This window comes from Pistacia vera, unplaced genomic scaffold (genome assembly GCF_008641045.1).
Source record: "Pistacia vera cultivar Batoury unplaced genomic scaffold, PisVer_v2 Contig1396, whole genome shotgun sequence".
NCBI lineage: Eukaryota > Viridiplantae > Streptophyta > Magnoliopsida > Sapindales > Anacardiaceae > Pistacia > Pistacia vera.
The window spans coordinates 1-16,187 of record NW_022195462.1 but is presented as its reverse complement, the minus strand read 5'-3'; the positions used below and the strand labels follow the sequence as shown (position 1 = coordinate 16,187).

The following is a 16,187-nucleotide window of genomic DNA, read 5'->3' as shown; positions in this document are numbered from 1 at the left end:
TGTGAAAGCTTCTAAGGATTCTTCTTCCAAACCCAAACGCAAATCATCAAAAAAATCATCTGGGCCTCCCATTGTAGTTTCTTATTTCCCCGTTAATTCCTACATGTCTCGCCTGTAAAAGCAGGATATCTATCTACCCAACGTGGCAGATAAATTTGTGGACCAATATCTCTGGTTCTGCAGCCTCACGAAGATAGAGGAAGCCAAATCATGCGAGCTATTTCAATTACTAATATTATTCGAGGCTATTGCCTTTGACGCCTGATATTTACATAGTCCTGCTGGCTGCTGTAAACAAAACCATTCTGTAATTTCTCCCACATTTGTACTGTGTATTTAACTTATTAATATTATTGATTGTTCCTTTGTGCCAAAAAAATGAAAAGAGTGTTCTGTTGTTAAACAATGCCTTCTTTATTTAAGACCAATTGGATCACCTGGAAACTTGCATTTTGGCAACAAGAGAAATTAAGAAATATTTGAGTGTTGTACAAGTAATTGACATACGAACTAATCAATTAATTAATCACCAGGTCAAATCAGAGTAGCCGCGTGCAAATGTTTCATGGCCGAATGAATTACACCTACCCAACATTTGCCGTAATGACAGATTGATACCCAAAAGGTTTAGAAACGACAATAGGTATCTTCCGTTATGTGCGGTTAATGATTTCTGTTTGCTAATGGTAAAAAGACTAGAATACCCTTAAAAGTTTTTATAAATTTAAAAATTTCTAAAAAACCCCCTAGTTTTGCTAATTTAACTAAACACCCAAAGATATAAAATTTTTGTAAAATGATAAAAACACCCTCACCACCCGCAGTGCCAGATTCTGGCCACCATAGCCGGAATCTGGCTGAAAAATTGCGTTACGACATAGACCCGTCGAATCTGTGTCGTAACGCGTCGATCTGGCCTTTTCTGGCCAGATCTACCATGGATTTAGTCGAAAAAAGCCAAATCTAACCGTTGAGGTCGCTAAACTCCATCTTTGGCCAAAGATGTGGCCGTCGTTGTCACAAAATTTTTATATAGAATAATACTACACATACATCATTCTCATACAACATTATGTGGCAAGATATGATTGGGTGAAAGTTTAATTTTAATTTTAAATTAGCCAATCATATCTTGCCACACAATGTTGTATGAAAATGATGTATGTGTAGTATTACTCTTTTATATATTGGGGTGTTTAATTAAATTAGCAAACCTAGGAGGTTTTTTTAAACATTTTTAAATTTATAAAATACTAAAATATCAAACTTTCAAGGGCATTATAATATTTTCACCATTAGCAAACGGAAATCACTAACCGCATATGACGGAAGTTACTTATTTGTCGTTTTCAAATCTTTTGGGTACCAATAATCATTTCGGCAAACTTTGGATATGTGTAAGCCGTTCGGCCATGTTTCATTTAACTTGGTCTAGCTACCTCGCATTCAAAGTGACTCTGACGTATATGGTACGCTTATCATATTATGGTAGATGGTGAAAGACTTAACAAACAATGGATAGATATTCTACATGTGGCTTCATCTATTGGGTTCCCAGTCAAAGAAGCCACTAATTGTTGGTCTCTGAATAATGTCAAATCCTATCTGAGGATCAAGGGATGGCGTAGTTCATGCAATTTCTGCATATCACAAATTTTTCAAGTTTTTGTGGCTAGCTAGCTAGTGTTCATGTCTGTTGGATGCCAGTGCTTCTTACTAAGAAGCTAAAATCCAAGAAGATGAGACCAAGGTTCCAAAGGAATCAATCCTCAGCCGTTCTGGATATGGCTCTTGTAACCATTGCTTTGTATTCTTGTATGCTGGCCATCCAATAAAATGCAGAAAAAGCCATCACATAATATATGCAAAACTTAATTCTTTATTTCATAGTCTTAAAATCTTAGCTTCTATAAAAGAGATGGACTGATAGACTAAATATTGAAAAAATAAGTTCGGACTTATCTATATACACATATTGGTAGTTGCAAACTGAACAATCCTAGATGGTAGAGGAATCAATTTAAATATCTACAATTTATATTATATAAATTCATGATTCTTCTTCAATTCATAGATCATTTTAGTAACAATGGCTCTTTTCTTGACCATTTGTAGTTGCATAATGTCTTAATCACTGTCGAGGGTAGCCAACGATTATGGAAGTTCCAGACCAGTAACAGTACAAGCTGCGCGCCCAAGATAACCAAAATCTCCTGGAGCTCCCATCGTTGTTTTTTATTTTCAAACAAGTAATCAGCTCTTTCACGTGTAATTAAAGACAAACGAAGCCATACGCTTTTCTTTTTCTTTTTTCTTAATTGGTGGGGACATGCAAACGCAGAATGTTCTGCACTTTCCTCGTAGGAAAGTGGAAACTTCAATACGAATTCAATGACGGTAGTCTATTTAGCTCGTCTTATAGTCAAAAGTTTCTGATAAACCTCGTTGTAGAAAGAGATGTTCAACAAACATATGGTCCAAATACAAAGAATTATAATCCGGTCAAAGTAGCCACTGACCCACCACGAGAAGTCTTTTCTTGCCATTAACGTTTTATGGCAAAAGCTACAAGTTACCCAACTTACCATCTCCCCATAAATTTGCACAGCGTATTACCTAAAACTTCATTCATAACTAAATTAAACTGCTTGCTTCTAATTCTAATCCCCTCTGCTAAAAGTGAAAAAAAATGGGAGTGTTGTCTGTGTTTTTAAGCTGTTTCATGCCTACTTCGGAGTCTTCACGAGTGTCGGATAATAACGGGGATCTGGGGATGAAAGTTTCTTCACAGGAAAAATCTAAAAGTAAATCAAAATCATCATCTTCTGGAGCTCCATTGGTTGTGCCTTACTTCCCTTCTGCTACACAGTTCTCTCGCTTGTAGAGCATCAAGCTCAGAAATAAGCATTTGGGAAATTGAGAGAGGGGGACATTTCATTGGTTGCTTTTCAATTATTTTATTTGTGTAATTTGAGGATTTGTCTATGCCTTGAATAAAAATAATAGCATATTTTACATTTTTATTTGTAATCTTTATAGCNGCCCAGTCATCTTTTGTTACATAATGTTATATGAAAAATGTTATATGAGAATGTTGAATGTGTAGTATTATTCAACGTTTAAACTCATAGGAAGTCAGTGTAATTAACTCTAATTTTTTTTGTTTTGATTATATTTTATTTTAAAAAAGAAAATCAATTCTTTCTCTCTCTCAAAACCACATATCAAATATGTAAATATTTAATCATTGGATTTTCATAATCTAATTGGGTAAAAATTATAAGGTTTTGGGTAGGTTAGAATTACAAACATTTGGTATATAATTGACCATTAATTTTTTAAAAATTAATAAAGAATTTATGAATTCAAGTTGCATTAATAGCATATAAGGTTATCAAATACAAATCATAATATATTACAAATTGATCACAAGTTTGACTTATATGTTATAAGTGTGACATTTAATATAACAAAGATTTTGTTATATTTATTCTGTATAACATGGATGTTGAGGAAGTAACATGATTAATTAATTAATTAATTTAAATGCACCGAATAATACACAATTTTTGTTAGCATAAAAATCAATGCTTCTTTTCTTCATTCAATTCTTTCACCAATAGTTTTAAAATTTATAGATCAAAGTCAAAATTTGGTACCCCACCCATAAATTGCCTAAAGCAACATTTTCTTTTTATATCTCCTATCAAATAAAGAAAGATTATTTCTTTTTGTTTTTAAATATGACTACACTTCTCAATGTTTTGCAAGCAAGATCTATTCGGTCACCTGCTTTTCTTTTCAATCAAATCACTAAATATATGATGATGCATACAAAATTGCCAGATTTGATATATTATAGCTTTCATTCAAGGGATTAAGGAAGATTAAAAAAATTTATATTTTAAAGTTATAGTTTTTATGATTCATGAAAGCTAAAGTTTTCTACATATAGATTGTTTATTGATGTAAAGGGTCTATTTTATTTACCTCTCCATGAGATGGCCTAGCATGAATACATTCACTATTATTGAAAAGAGTAAACTGACATATTCCACCCAAGGTTTGACAAAATCCCAAGTTGGTATCCCAAGTTCCATTTATTCCAGATTCCCACCTTTAAAATAACACTGTTAACAATTTTTAGGGTAGTGAGGGTACAATTACCATAATGCCCTTAACCCTAAATTAATAAATTATGTTTTAACCCCTAAATTACTAAAATTATAAAATTAACCATCTTCTTTTGAAATTACTTCAATTACACCCTCAGTGACTGCGCACCGTCTCGGTTTTCACCGAATCTGGGCTATTTCCGATGGCGACGAACCCCCTGGTCAGCTCCATCACCTTCCCCATCGTTCGTCGTCCAAAACCCCTCTGGTTCCAGACTCATTGGGCCCTCCAATCGTGGGGCCGTCAAGCTTAGGTTTTCGTCTTTCTTCGCTGGATTCCAATCGATTCCGACGACAAAAATGCAATTGGACATCACCACTGCAACTAGCATCTCCAAATCTACAAAATTCCTATGTCCCCAACAATCGTTTAGTGGTCATTCGCCGGTGGAGACCAATGAAAACTAGTCGCACGTGGCAGCTGTCGTGGTTGGCGATCGGCTAGTGATGAGGGGTTGTGAAGGGTACGGTTTTGTAGAGGGGAGGATCAGGGTTGGAATGGTGATGGCAAAGGTGATTTTGGGTGAAAGAATCGCCGGAAAAGGGCGAAAAACATCGACGGTGATGTTGGCTAACGTGCACTGGAGCTTTGTTAGGGGCGACGATCTGCTAATGTGCTCTTCCTTTACGAAATGACCAATTTACCCCTAAGCTATTATATATAACCATTTTCCGTTACTTTAAGGGTGGAAATATGTTGTTTACTCTATTGAAAAAAATTAAGCACATTAAAAGATTTTTGATAGTACATTAGAGATTTTTTTTTTTTTAAATTTTGTAATTATAGGGTACATATGCAGTCGTTTCTAGCCATCAAATCTAGGTGAATATGCTAACATCATAAAGATTCACCTGTGTTAGTGATTATGACGCTAACGGTGCTGCTAAACTTGCTATCAGCGACGGTCACCGGTGACTGTCACCAACAATAGTCGGGTGAATGTTTGTTGACAATTTATTTTTTAATATATTTTTTAGTATTTATTAAAATGTTATAAAAATTAAAAATAAAACAAAGAAAGAAATAACATAGACCCTTTTTTGTTGTCACATATTCATAAACAATTTGAAAATCTATTTTACCAAACACATATTTATAGTTTTTGAAACTTACAAGTATAAAAGTATATAAAATTTACTAAGTACGCTCTAAATTATTTATAAAATTGATAATTTGTAAAATTAGATAAAAATAATTAGATTGAAGGGTACAACCTAAAATAAAATTTGGAAATTTTAGATGGAAAAGATTTGTTTGAACTTGATTGAGAAAAGATTTAATGAGTGAATGTTTGGTGTATTTATAGCTGCCTGGTTATATGTTGAATTATTGGTGCATGTCATTTCATGGGAGCTTCATTATTAATTGCAAATCTAGGTGAGATCTAATGCTATGACCACATACATGCCCACAATTGATCGTGACTCCAATTTAATTTAAAGATCGGTTTGAATTAAGAGACATAACATCAAATCAAATTAGTCTAAAGATTATTATCAATCCCAGAATATTATATGAGAAACAAGGTAGGACCATTCATGATTTTCTCAAGAGATTGCATTGGATATACAATGATAGAAATCCAGCACCACAAATTTCAGATTCCAAGGGCAGATCTTGGAGTGTAGAAATAAATAAATAGTGAGTGGACATTGGGGTTATTAATAGAATGGATTTTCTGTAGACAACCTCCTGCTTTACAGGTCTCAGCCATGGAAGCAACTTGAGGAGAAGCCAACATCTATGGACCCTCTTAGCCTNGGATTGCAATGCAATGTGCTGTTTAGTCGAGCTTTCTCTGAAGGATACTGTTGGAGTGTATAGGTATTTGGGAGGGGTGGCGAAGAGATGGATTTTCTGCAACAGCAAGGAATTCAAGTGAAGGTTATCCCAGGTATACTGAAGTACATCAGTTTCTCTAATTCTTTTGAAATTATTAAGGGTATGTTTTGCTGTCTCAATTGAAGGTGGAAAATATTGATCATCGTGGATGGAAAGACAAGCACTATAGGATTAACTGAAATTTGTCCTTAGCATTTTCATTTATATCTACTTAGAAAAAAAATTTAAGTTGATTTTAAATTTGCAAAACAGCTATCAGTTTCTGTAACATTTAAATAATATGGATTTCTGGTTAAAAGGTTCAACTTTCTGCTGATTATTGCCAAATTGCCGGCTTGGCTTTGCTGGAAACTAACAACTGTCTCATTGAGATTCATTTGGAATGTAACATTGAGGCTGCAAATAAAGGAATGCGCGAATATTGTCATGCAGAATGACAAATTTTAATGATATAATGCCCTTCTGAATTTGGTGTAAAATCTTTCCACCAAATCAAGAGTTTTCTTTCAATTTATCCTGTCTTCACTCAATGGTAATTATATGATACCATATTCAACTCCTTCCATTCTGACAGTGCCCTCCTTGTTCCGTTGCTGCTATAAGTAGCTTATTGGTCCTGTGGGGAAATAATTTTCTTAGAAGGCAGTGAAGCCTTTTTCCGGTCCAATAGTATGATTGTTGTATTGGCTGTTTTGCAGGTATCACTGCTGCCTCAGGGATTGCAGCAGAGCTAGGGATTCCATTAACACACCGAGGTGTTGCAAATAGTGTTAGATTTCTCACAGGGCACTCAAGAAAGGGTGGAGCAGATCCTCTGTTTGTAGCTGAGAATGCAGCAGACCCTGACTCAACCTTGGTTGTTTATATGGGCTTGTCAACCCTCCCTTCTCTTGCCCTGAAGTTGATGCATCATGGTCTGCCATCAAATACACCAGCTGTTGCAATTGAGAGAGGGACGACACCTCAACAACGTGTGGTAAGCATGATACCAAGTTTTGTGTGTGCATGTCTGTGTTTGTGCAATGTTCTTGGGTGTGCTTGTGTGTAGTCTTTTAAGTATGTTAGTTCTTCAATTAGAAGTCAGGTTTTTATTTACCTTATTAAAATCTGAGACTAGTTTTTAATTTCTCACCCTGAGCTTAATCCTGCTGTGTATGTTTAACTAATCCGTTTTGTTTCATACCAAACACTTTAACTAAAATGATACCAGGTTTATTTTTGTTTATAGCATTTGTAAGGTTGATTCTTAAATCTGTATGCTTGATAGTTTAACATCATTATATGAAATCCATCAAATCATCTAGCAATTAACTCATCAAGCTCTGTTGGAAAAAAAATGTATTCACATGATATGAGTAGATGTTCAAATCCTCCTAAGTGCATAACTAATGAACTATATGTGGGTATACTTGGTAAAAGTTATTACTATTCATGTTATTTAGGCATAGTGTGAAACTTGATTGAAAGTAACTAAAAAGCTTTTGAAAACACTAACTAAATAAATATATATATATAGCAAACAGTTGGAACAAGGTTCCTTTGTAAAAGATAAAGTAGAAGAGTCCCTTTTGATATGGCTTCCAAATGCTTCTTCATCGTTATGAGACATTTCATGATTGATTAGATGCAAAGGTGATACTAATTAAGTCAGCACTAGAGAAATTATATTAAGTATTGTTGCAATTATTTTCTGTTAGAACTCTTGAGCTTCAACCTGAAGCAACTATTTCAGGGATGTACCTTTTAAAGTGTTCCATATCTAGTTCTCCTGTTGTTGGTGCTGCTGGTTTACATGCATTTGCAATTGTGCAGGTTTTTGCAGAATTGAAGGATCTTGCTCATGAAATTACTTCGGCAGAATTGTTATCACCAACATTGATCATCATTGGAAATGTTGTTTCACTTTCACCATTTTGGCCACATTCTTCAAAAGAAGTACCTTGTTTTGCTGGGGCTATATAGACATATCCAAGGCACACAGATGAGTCTACTGTTGTCCGAGATTTGTTTTTGGCTAATAACTCCTTCCATTCGTTCACATTCAACCAGACAAGTTGCAATGCTGCCTGATAAGTCTTCTTGCGGTGAAGTTAGATGCTGCCCCAGATATGGATGCACACTTTGTTTTGGTATTTATTACAATTTTTATATCGAGAATGTGTTGGGAATGAGCTGCACTGGACATACAAGAATCTTGTTCAGTGCTTCGGATCAATCAGACTTTCATAGTGAAGTCTTGATTAAATTTTTCACACCAAGAAAATAAAAAGCACAGCCTTGTCATTGTCATTCCAGCCTTCTGTGTTGGCTTCCTTTGAGTTAAGGATGGGAGCTTTGAGTAGAAAGTTTTGTAGCATGAAACGGAATTTGTACCGTTGTAATTATTTTTAATAACATTATTTAAGGAATGGGCATGTCGCTATTCAATTTATTCCATAAAATCGTTTTTGATCTTTGCATGATTCTTGCTGATAAATAATTTGCTAGAAATGCAACTTTAAGTAGCAGAAAGTGACATAAAATTGCATGACGAATGTTTTACAGGCTTAGAGCTTCCAGATTCACATTGTACGCAAATGGTAAAATGTGGAAACATAAACATTTCCAATATAATCAACGTTATATTTCTGAAAAAATATAATACACACCATCTATATGGAGGTTAGATCCATTAAGGAACTAGGGTAAACTGTGGTCCCAAACGGTCCAATCAAATCAATTTCCTTGAAAGAAAATAGGATTAAGCACATTAAGTAGCATGCATTTATAGTTGGAAGTAAATGCAAAATGCTGGATGCTTTTAATGCTTTTCAACGTTTTATGAAAGGTAAAACATTACAATGAATCACCAATCCTTTTCTCTTCTCTCTAATTCCTCTCTTGTTTCTATTGGGTATATGCTTAAGCTTGACCAGGCTCTTTAAAAATATCTGCCTGTGCGGCTGCCTAATTGCTGTACACTGGCAACTACCAAAACAAACAGGACAAGAAACCTTTGCAGCAAAAGTAGAATTTGAATGTTGACAGAACATTGAAAATGAAACCAAAACCTGGCAACAGCCTGGCATTAGAGTGTCTCGGTCGCAAAGAAAGTTCTCATAATTCAAAAATCCCGGGACCTCTTTTAACTTTCTCCCAAATACAGAAATTATTTCCTTCCAGTTTAAAGGTTCACTAAAAACCATAACATAAAATTGAACTTGATAGACAAAGGTATATAAAAGATTGTAAATAAATAAAATTTCTTTATTATACTTTTATATACGTATACACCTGTGGTACATAGATATGATACAGATTGAAATGGAGGAAGAAGAATCTATTCCTTGTAGAAAAAAAAAAAGAAAGAAAGAATCCTATAAAGAATTAAAGAATGGTACCCTATAGAATTTATATGCAAGAATTAACGTGAGTGTTCTACTTGCAGAAGGAGCATGCTGGCAGAGATCAATCGTAACTCTTCGTAATGGTGCTCCAGAGAACCCTCATTGCCCTGAAAACCATAGGTACATAGTTTTCACAAGGGCTCAAATTCAAGGTATTTGCCGAAAAGTTTTGAACATTTGTAGTGAAGCAATCTGTTGTGGCGTGATCATGTTGTAATTGGAAGCCTCAAGTCTTTGAAATTAGATCACAAGTAGGTATGAGTACGTCCAGCCTTACACATACACTCTGGCACAGGATACTTTGTAACATCCCTTCCAGCTTTACTTGTTCTGAGTTCCGGCTGTCCTAAGGATTCGCTGTGCAACTCCTTTATGATCCTATTGAACTCTGTTTCAGGGAGAGAGGAGTTGAGGAAATAAGGGAGCATGTGTCTTTTGTTCGGGGTTATATACTTCTTGTGCCCTGCATATGCTCGGTGTCCCTGTATTAATAGACAAAACAAATATTAGTTTACAGTGTTGGATGCAAAGACATGAGTTAAGGTTCTAATTCAGACTTGTATCACTAACAATGCTGAAAAAAGAATGATGATGTTGACTATACCTGGATCGCGTGGCCCATATTTCCTCCGTGAGAAGGCATGAAAACATCACTATTCTCTGAAACTATATAGTCAATGGCAGCCATGAAGGAAGCTTTGTTTGCAAATGGTTCTAGTTCACCCGGCATGGCTAGATCTTCCTTATTGTAAAAATGGGGAAATTCTCTGGTTAATGGCAGTAGGGCCTCTTTCCCACCCAATGGTTGCCCTCCTGCCCAAAAGATTTTGGCACTCTTTGGAGCTCCAAGGGCCTTAAGCAACCTAAAAAATCATAACACACGATCAGAACTTCAGTCATCAAATAATTAATATACGGAATAAGGAAAAAGTTAACCAGTTGAAAATTTTGAGCTACTTATGTTAGTATACACATGTCCACATTTTAGGTTTGAATTCTCACCTGGTCACCTCCATAGCATTTAAGGGGCAGAGACCAGCAAGCTTCCGCTCATGGTAAGTCATGTTTGATTTAGCAGTTAAAAGCTCTGGCCTTTGTTTCCTCTCATTATATATTATTTCATCAAACTCGGGGCTCAAACCAGGAAGGCAACCAGTTCTCACCCATACGTCCTTTTCCATTCGTAGATGAAGAGCAAGGTAGGGTCCTTTGCTCCACATCCTCTCTGCAAGCTTGTTACCAAGTTCCAAAATTGGAGGGGCAAACCTCAATGCGTGAAAGGCCACCTGAAGTCAAACAAAGACAATATCAGTATCTTTTGATGATTTTTGAAGAACAATAGACTGAACATCTCAACTGTAAACGCGACAGAATTCTAAGAATTGCATAGAAACAGAACGAGAACTTGATACCTTGCAGCGGAGTTTCTGAAGATCAGAAGGGAGTTCTTTAGAGAGCCTTGAATCCAAACCACGCAGGAGCAAAACCCCATCCCTGTTAAGCTGCAATAACAAAGAGGAGACATGGATAAGCTCCACTGAGAAAATTGTCTAACAATTGGTCTTAACGTAGAAAATGGGCAAGAAATCCCAAAAATAAAACAAACAGGACAAATGAAACAGAGAATTCTACAAACGGCTTGTTCTAAACCAAGGTTGGTCATTAAGTTAGTTAGTTTCGGACAAGGTTTTCAGTTTATTGACAACATATTCCATTGGAATGGCCAATCCGCCCAACATTCAAAATCACTTAACATAAGTGAGACTGTATTGAATGAATCAACAAAAAATGATCTTATGTTGAGAAGTGGCCCATCACTATAAGCTGTAAACTAATTGTTGCCACATTCTTAATAAGCTTCTTCAGTTTAATGTTAAACCTGGCTTAGGAGACAATTAAAATTATCAGACTAATAACATTGTTCAGACTTCATAAACAAATTACAACGTGCAGGCCATTAGTGAATCCTAGCTATTAAATAAAATATTTTTAGTACCAAACTTGCAAGAGAACAAAACCATGTTTATTTACTTTAAAGAATAAACAGAACAAACAATCTTACCCTCCTCAGATAACGTGCACGAATCCACTGAGGAGAAACATGAAGTGGAGTTCGTTTCTCCTCCACCGGCCTTGTCATTATATGAGTTGAGGGCAATGAAGAAACTATTCTCACATCATTGGCAAGAACCTTCTTGAAATGCTCCAAATCAAATATATCAGAAAATTCACTGCAACCATCAAAAGAAAACACCAAAAAGAGCTATTCAATCAGTAACACAAATCATACATAAACCTTCTGAGTTAATGTAATGTTAGTGTTTAAATGTGCTGTTAATTTTCTTTTACCTTTCATCACCCCAAATGACATTGACTTGCAAAATGGGAACAACAAGGGCAGCACCAAGAATCCTAGCCATGACCACAGCGTCAACAATTTGATTTCTTTGCTGATTCATGCCACCTGAGACGACCACTAACAAATATTTTCTTCTGTTCTTCACAACCCCTTCAGTTTGTTTCTTATAATCTCTAGTAAATTGCAAACATGGCTTGTACCCCATGCCATCTGGTTGTTTCCAAAACTCACCGTCTTCATCTGACTCTGCATACCCTTTAGAAATCAATGCTTGTGGTTGACTTACAACCTTCGAAATCCTATCTTCCTCAATGTTTGAAACCACACTCAACTCACCATTACCATTCAAAAACTCATCTTTGAGACTGTTTTGAGCATGGTTTTCACCATTTGAAGCAAAACTTAAAAGGGGTTTTGTGTACCCTTCCGAAAACGAGTCTTGCTGTTGAGTTGTGAAACAAGGGTATGGAGAGAAAGGGATCAAATAATCAAGATCGAAGCCAAGCTTCAACATTCCAAAAAGGCCAAAAAGAAACAGAGTTAAAAACCAGAACTTAGTGCTCTTGTAAGACCTCAGAGAAAAGAACCTTTTGGTAAAGCTCGTTTTTGAAGATTTCTTAGGTGAAACAAGAAGAGTTTGAAGTGAAGAAGACGATAAAGAGTTTATTATTTGAGAAGGAACTGATATGTAGGAGAGCTTCTTTGTTTTAACCATTTTTACAAAACAAAAACAAGCAACAAAACTTTCTTCCTTAAACAAAGCTTCACTTTATGTTTTGGAGTTTGATTTGACGACGAGAAACGTTCAGAGAGAAGAGAAAACGTGTGTTTAGAGAGAGATTGGGCGGCGGGAACGCGAAGTCTAATAGCCTCTGTACGCGTTCTTAAAAAGGAGACGGTCGCTCAATGCCAGAGACTTTCCTTTACATTTTTTAATTAGATAAGTTAAACTGTTAAAGACGCTGGTTTTATTTAAGTGGGATTTATTAGTTAATTAATTAAGCTTAATGGCTACTTTTATCTGGTCAATCCACAGAGTTGAGTTTCAACAGTAAATTTTTATTTTTTTTCTTCTGGATTTGTGATTACATTTAAGACCCTTTCAGGTTCTAGAACCTTTAAGCCATTAACACAATTAATGGTACAAAGTCAATACTTGTGTATTTATTGTGCTCTAATATTCTCCTTATGCTAACTGTTGAATTTGTGCTTTAATTAGGACCCAAAATGTAATATTTTAATCTTCATGATATCTAAAAGTATTTTTCCAATCTGGATACGTACATTTTCATATAATGAATCATCAATGAGAGTATATCACATTAGCGTTTGAAATACGAAGAAGTATTTTTCGTGTTTTTTTAGATACATGGGTAAAAGAGTTGAAATTTTGAAAGTGGGTCATATGGTAAGGTTGTGGGGGGTTTGAATTTGGAAATAACTGTAGGGTTGAAATTGAAAGAAAGAAGGAATATATGAAACGACATAAATCTCGAGAAGAGGTTGTCGTATAGTGGGTAAGGCCAGCTGTACCAATAAAACAAATGGCAGTAAGTCAGCCTGTGAGCCTGCCTCCCTCCATTCCACCACTCTTGTCTATTGTATTATCCCAAGTGCCCCTAACCCTATTCCTGCTCCTACAACTTCCTACTCCTGCCAGCTGGCACCCACTGACATGCTGGCACGTCCTGCTTACGTGGTCGACAGTGACTTCTCTTCATCTGCCACGTGGGTTTGTCATTCCTTTTTCTTTTTCCGTTGCTTTTAGGCTTGTGGGCTCATTGTTTCTTCCTGCAATTGCTTCCTTGATAGGTCACAAGTACCCGGATAGGAATTATTTACCCTCCAAATATTTCAAATATATGATAATCTCCACATATTTTGCACTTATTTGATTTTAAATTGTATATATTTCATATTTTAATAATTTGTTTTGAGAAAAAAACAAATCCGAAAAACCCACATAATAAATACTACTAATCTTACAATGAAGTGATTGATTTTTCTTGGGTAATTTAGAAATAAGATTAATAAACCTATATTTTCACGCTTATATTCTGCATTGAAAAAATGGTTTCGAGGTGGTAAAGGACTAATTCGTGTGGAATTTGATGAATATAAGTTTGAAAAAAGATCCTTAATAGTGCGTTTGTTGAAGCATGAGTAGCTAATAAGGAGATTGCAAGTGTAGAATCGCACAAAGTGAAATAGACCCACAAAATCAAAAGGTTAGATTATGATAACGAAGGTGATGAGGCTTGTAGATTAAGTGATTAATCACTCAAAAATCTTTGTAAATGGGTTAAAAAGATGATATTGAAATGAATAGTCAATATACATATAATTATATATTCATTGTGGGGATGATGACAAAGCTTCCCATTTCCAGGTTGAGGTAGCGTCTGGTACACAACAACACACTACACTCAAATACAAAGAGCTTCTCCAGGCTCCAGCCAGCTGTTAACCCTCTGAATTGTGTCAGCGATTGGTTTTATACTTTTATTCTTATTATTCATTGGCCTCCCACTCTGCCTCAAAAGTCACCACTTTCAGTCTTTCTCTCTTTCTTATTCAATCCATCAATGGCCTCTGGGTCCCTTCCCCCAACTCTTCCAATATCTTAATCTGTATTTATATTATATCTCTTTCGTTGTTTAAAGCTGCTCAAATTCTTTTCTCTTTGGGGTAACTGTGTGGTTTGTAATGTTTCAAACGTGTTGTTGATGCTGAAAGAAAGAAAGGCAGCTTCAAATGAACAGGACTCGCCAACCGCTATTTAATAATAATATTTTACCCTTATCATATTCCTACTATTGGTCCCTTTGTTTCAATATTTTCTCCCATCATATTCTTACTATTTTTAAAATAAATATTTGTTTCTCTATTTTAAAAATATTAGTATATTTTATTCAATTATTTTTTAAATCTTCTATGTTTTGTTAATTTAATTAAATACTCTGAAAAAAAGTTTAAAAATGAACAAAAACACCCTTACCACCTACATTTGTCAAATTCTGGCCATCACTGCCGAAAAGTGGTTGAAATCTAGTATAATTGTGCACTACCGATCAGATTACCGGCTGGATTTGACCGATATTGCGCCGATATAGCCTTTTTCTGTTAGATCTATCGTGAATTTGGTAAAAAAATGTTAGATTTATGGCTAAAGATCTGGCCGTTGACGGCCAAATCTACGGCTGTAGCTTGTTGTCGAAGACGACCAAGATATGGTCGTCGTTGACCATCAACGACAGTCATATATTTGATCGTCGTTGATGACCAAACGCAGCTAGATCTGGCCTTTTCCTAGAAAAGACCATCTCGGTGCACGATCGGTCATATCCAATCGGTTGTGCGCCAATACAGATACTCCGACCACCCTTCGGTGGTGGTGATTAACTGTCAGTATTTAATGGGTGGGTGATGGGTGTTTTTATAATTTTTAATATTTTTATTACAGGGGNTGCTGAAAGAAACAAAGGCAGCTTCAAATGAACAGGACTCGCCAACCGCTATTTAATAATAATATTTTACCCTTATCATATTCCTACTATTGGTCCCTTTGTTTCAATATTTTCTCCCATCATATTCTTACTATTTTTAAAATAAATATTTGTTTCTCTATTTTAAAAATATTAGTATATTTTATTCAATTATTTTTTAAATCTTCTATGTTTTGTTAATTTAATTAAATACTCTGAAAAAAAGTTTAAAAATGAACAAAAACACCCTTACCACCTACATTTGTCAAATTCTGGCCATCACTGCCGAAAAGTGGTTGAAATCTAGTATAATTGTGCACTACCGATCAGATTACCGGCTGGATTTGACCGATATTGCGCCGATATAGCCTTTTTCTGTTAGATCTATCGTGAATTTGGTAAAAAAATGTTAGATTTATGGCTAAAGATCTGGCCGTTGACGGCCAAATCTACGGCTGTAGCTTGTTGTCGAAGACGACCAAGATATGGTCGTCGTTGACCATCAACGACAGTCATATATTTGATCGTCGTTGATGACCAAACGCAGCTAGATCTGGCCTTTTCCTAGAAAAGACCATCTCGGTGCACGATCGGTCATATCCAATCGGTTGTGCGCCAATACAGATACTCCGACCACCCTTCGGTGGTGGTGATTAACTGTCAGTATTTAATGGGTGGGTGATGGGTGTTTTTATAATTTTTAATATTTTTATTACAGGGGTGTTTAGTAAATTAACAAATCTAGGGGGTGTTTTTATTAATTTTTAAATCTTATCTCGTTATTCTCACCAAACTCTTACTATTTTAAAAGTACTGTTCTAAATACTAAAACAAATTCTTACAAAGGTCAAATAAGTTAAGCCAACTAAAGTTGCGTAAGCAAAGAGAAGGACTAAACCCTAAAATGTTCCCTTTCATTATCGCGTTAGGTGTTCATGC

At 35.5% G+C, this 16,187-nt stretch overlaps 2 protein-coding genes across 2 annotated transcripts; one reads left to right on the top strand and one right to left on the bottom strand.

The window, feature by feature from the left end:
• Nucleotides 1-2,689: 2,689 nt before the first annotated feature.
• On the top strand, nucleotides 2,690-8,472 carry LOC116123014 (siroheme synthase-like). The gene is made up of 5 exons (XM_031408811.1): nucleotides 2,690-2,880; nucleotides 5,880-5,952; nucleotides 6,001-6,070; nucleotides 6,717-6,994; nucleotides 7,831-8,472. The coding sequence occupies exons 1-5, from the start codon at nucleotides 2,690-2,692 to the stop codon at nucleotides 7,978-7,980; spliced, it is 762 nt and encodes a 253-aa protein (XP_031264671.1). The 3' UTR covers nucleotides 7,981-8,472.
• Nucleotides 8,473-9,250: 778 nt separating this feature from the next.
• On the bottom strand, nucleotides 9,251-12,666 carry LOC116123015 (O-fucosyltransferase 20-like). Its single transcript, XM_031408812.1, has 6 exons — nucleotides 11,754-12,666; nucleotides 11,467-11,635; nucleotides 10,817-10,906; nucleotides 10,407-10,690; nucleotides 10,009-10,267; nucleotides 9,251-9,886 (listed from the first exon to the last, which is right to left on the bottom strand). The coding sequence occupies exons 1-6, from the start codon at nucleotides 12,476-12,478 to the stop codon at nucleotides 9,650-9,652; spliced, it is 1,764 nt and encodes a 587-aa protein (XP_031264672.1). The 5' UTR covers nucleotides 12,479-12,666; the 3' UTR covers nucleotides 9,251-9,649.
• Nucleotides 12,667-16,187: the final 3,521 nt, after the last annotated feature.

What these genes read in the sequence shown, in the direction of transcription:
- LOC116123015 (XM_031408812.1), bottom strand. Translation starts at nt 12,478, where the DNA reads ATGGTTAAAACAAAGAAGCTCTCCTACATATCAGTTCCTTCTCAAATA. An exon ending in GTGCACGTTATCTGAGGAGG is followed by an intron (nt 10,907 to 11,466) that starts GTAAGATTGTTT and finishes TTGTTATTGCAG; the next exon opens with CTTAACAGGGATGGGGTTTT. An exon ending in ATATGGGCCACGCGATCCAG is followed by an intron (nt 9,887 to 10,008) that starts GTATAGTCAACA and finishes CTATTAATACAG; the next exon opens with GGACACCGAGCATATGCAGG.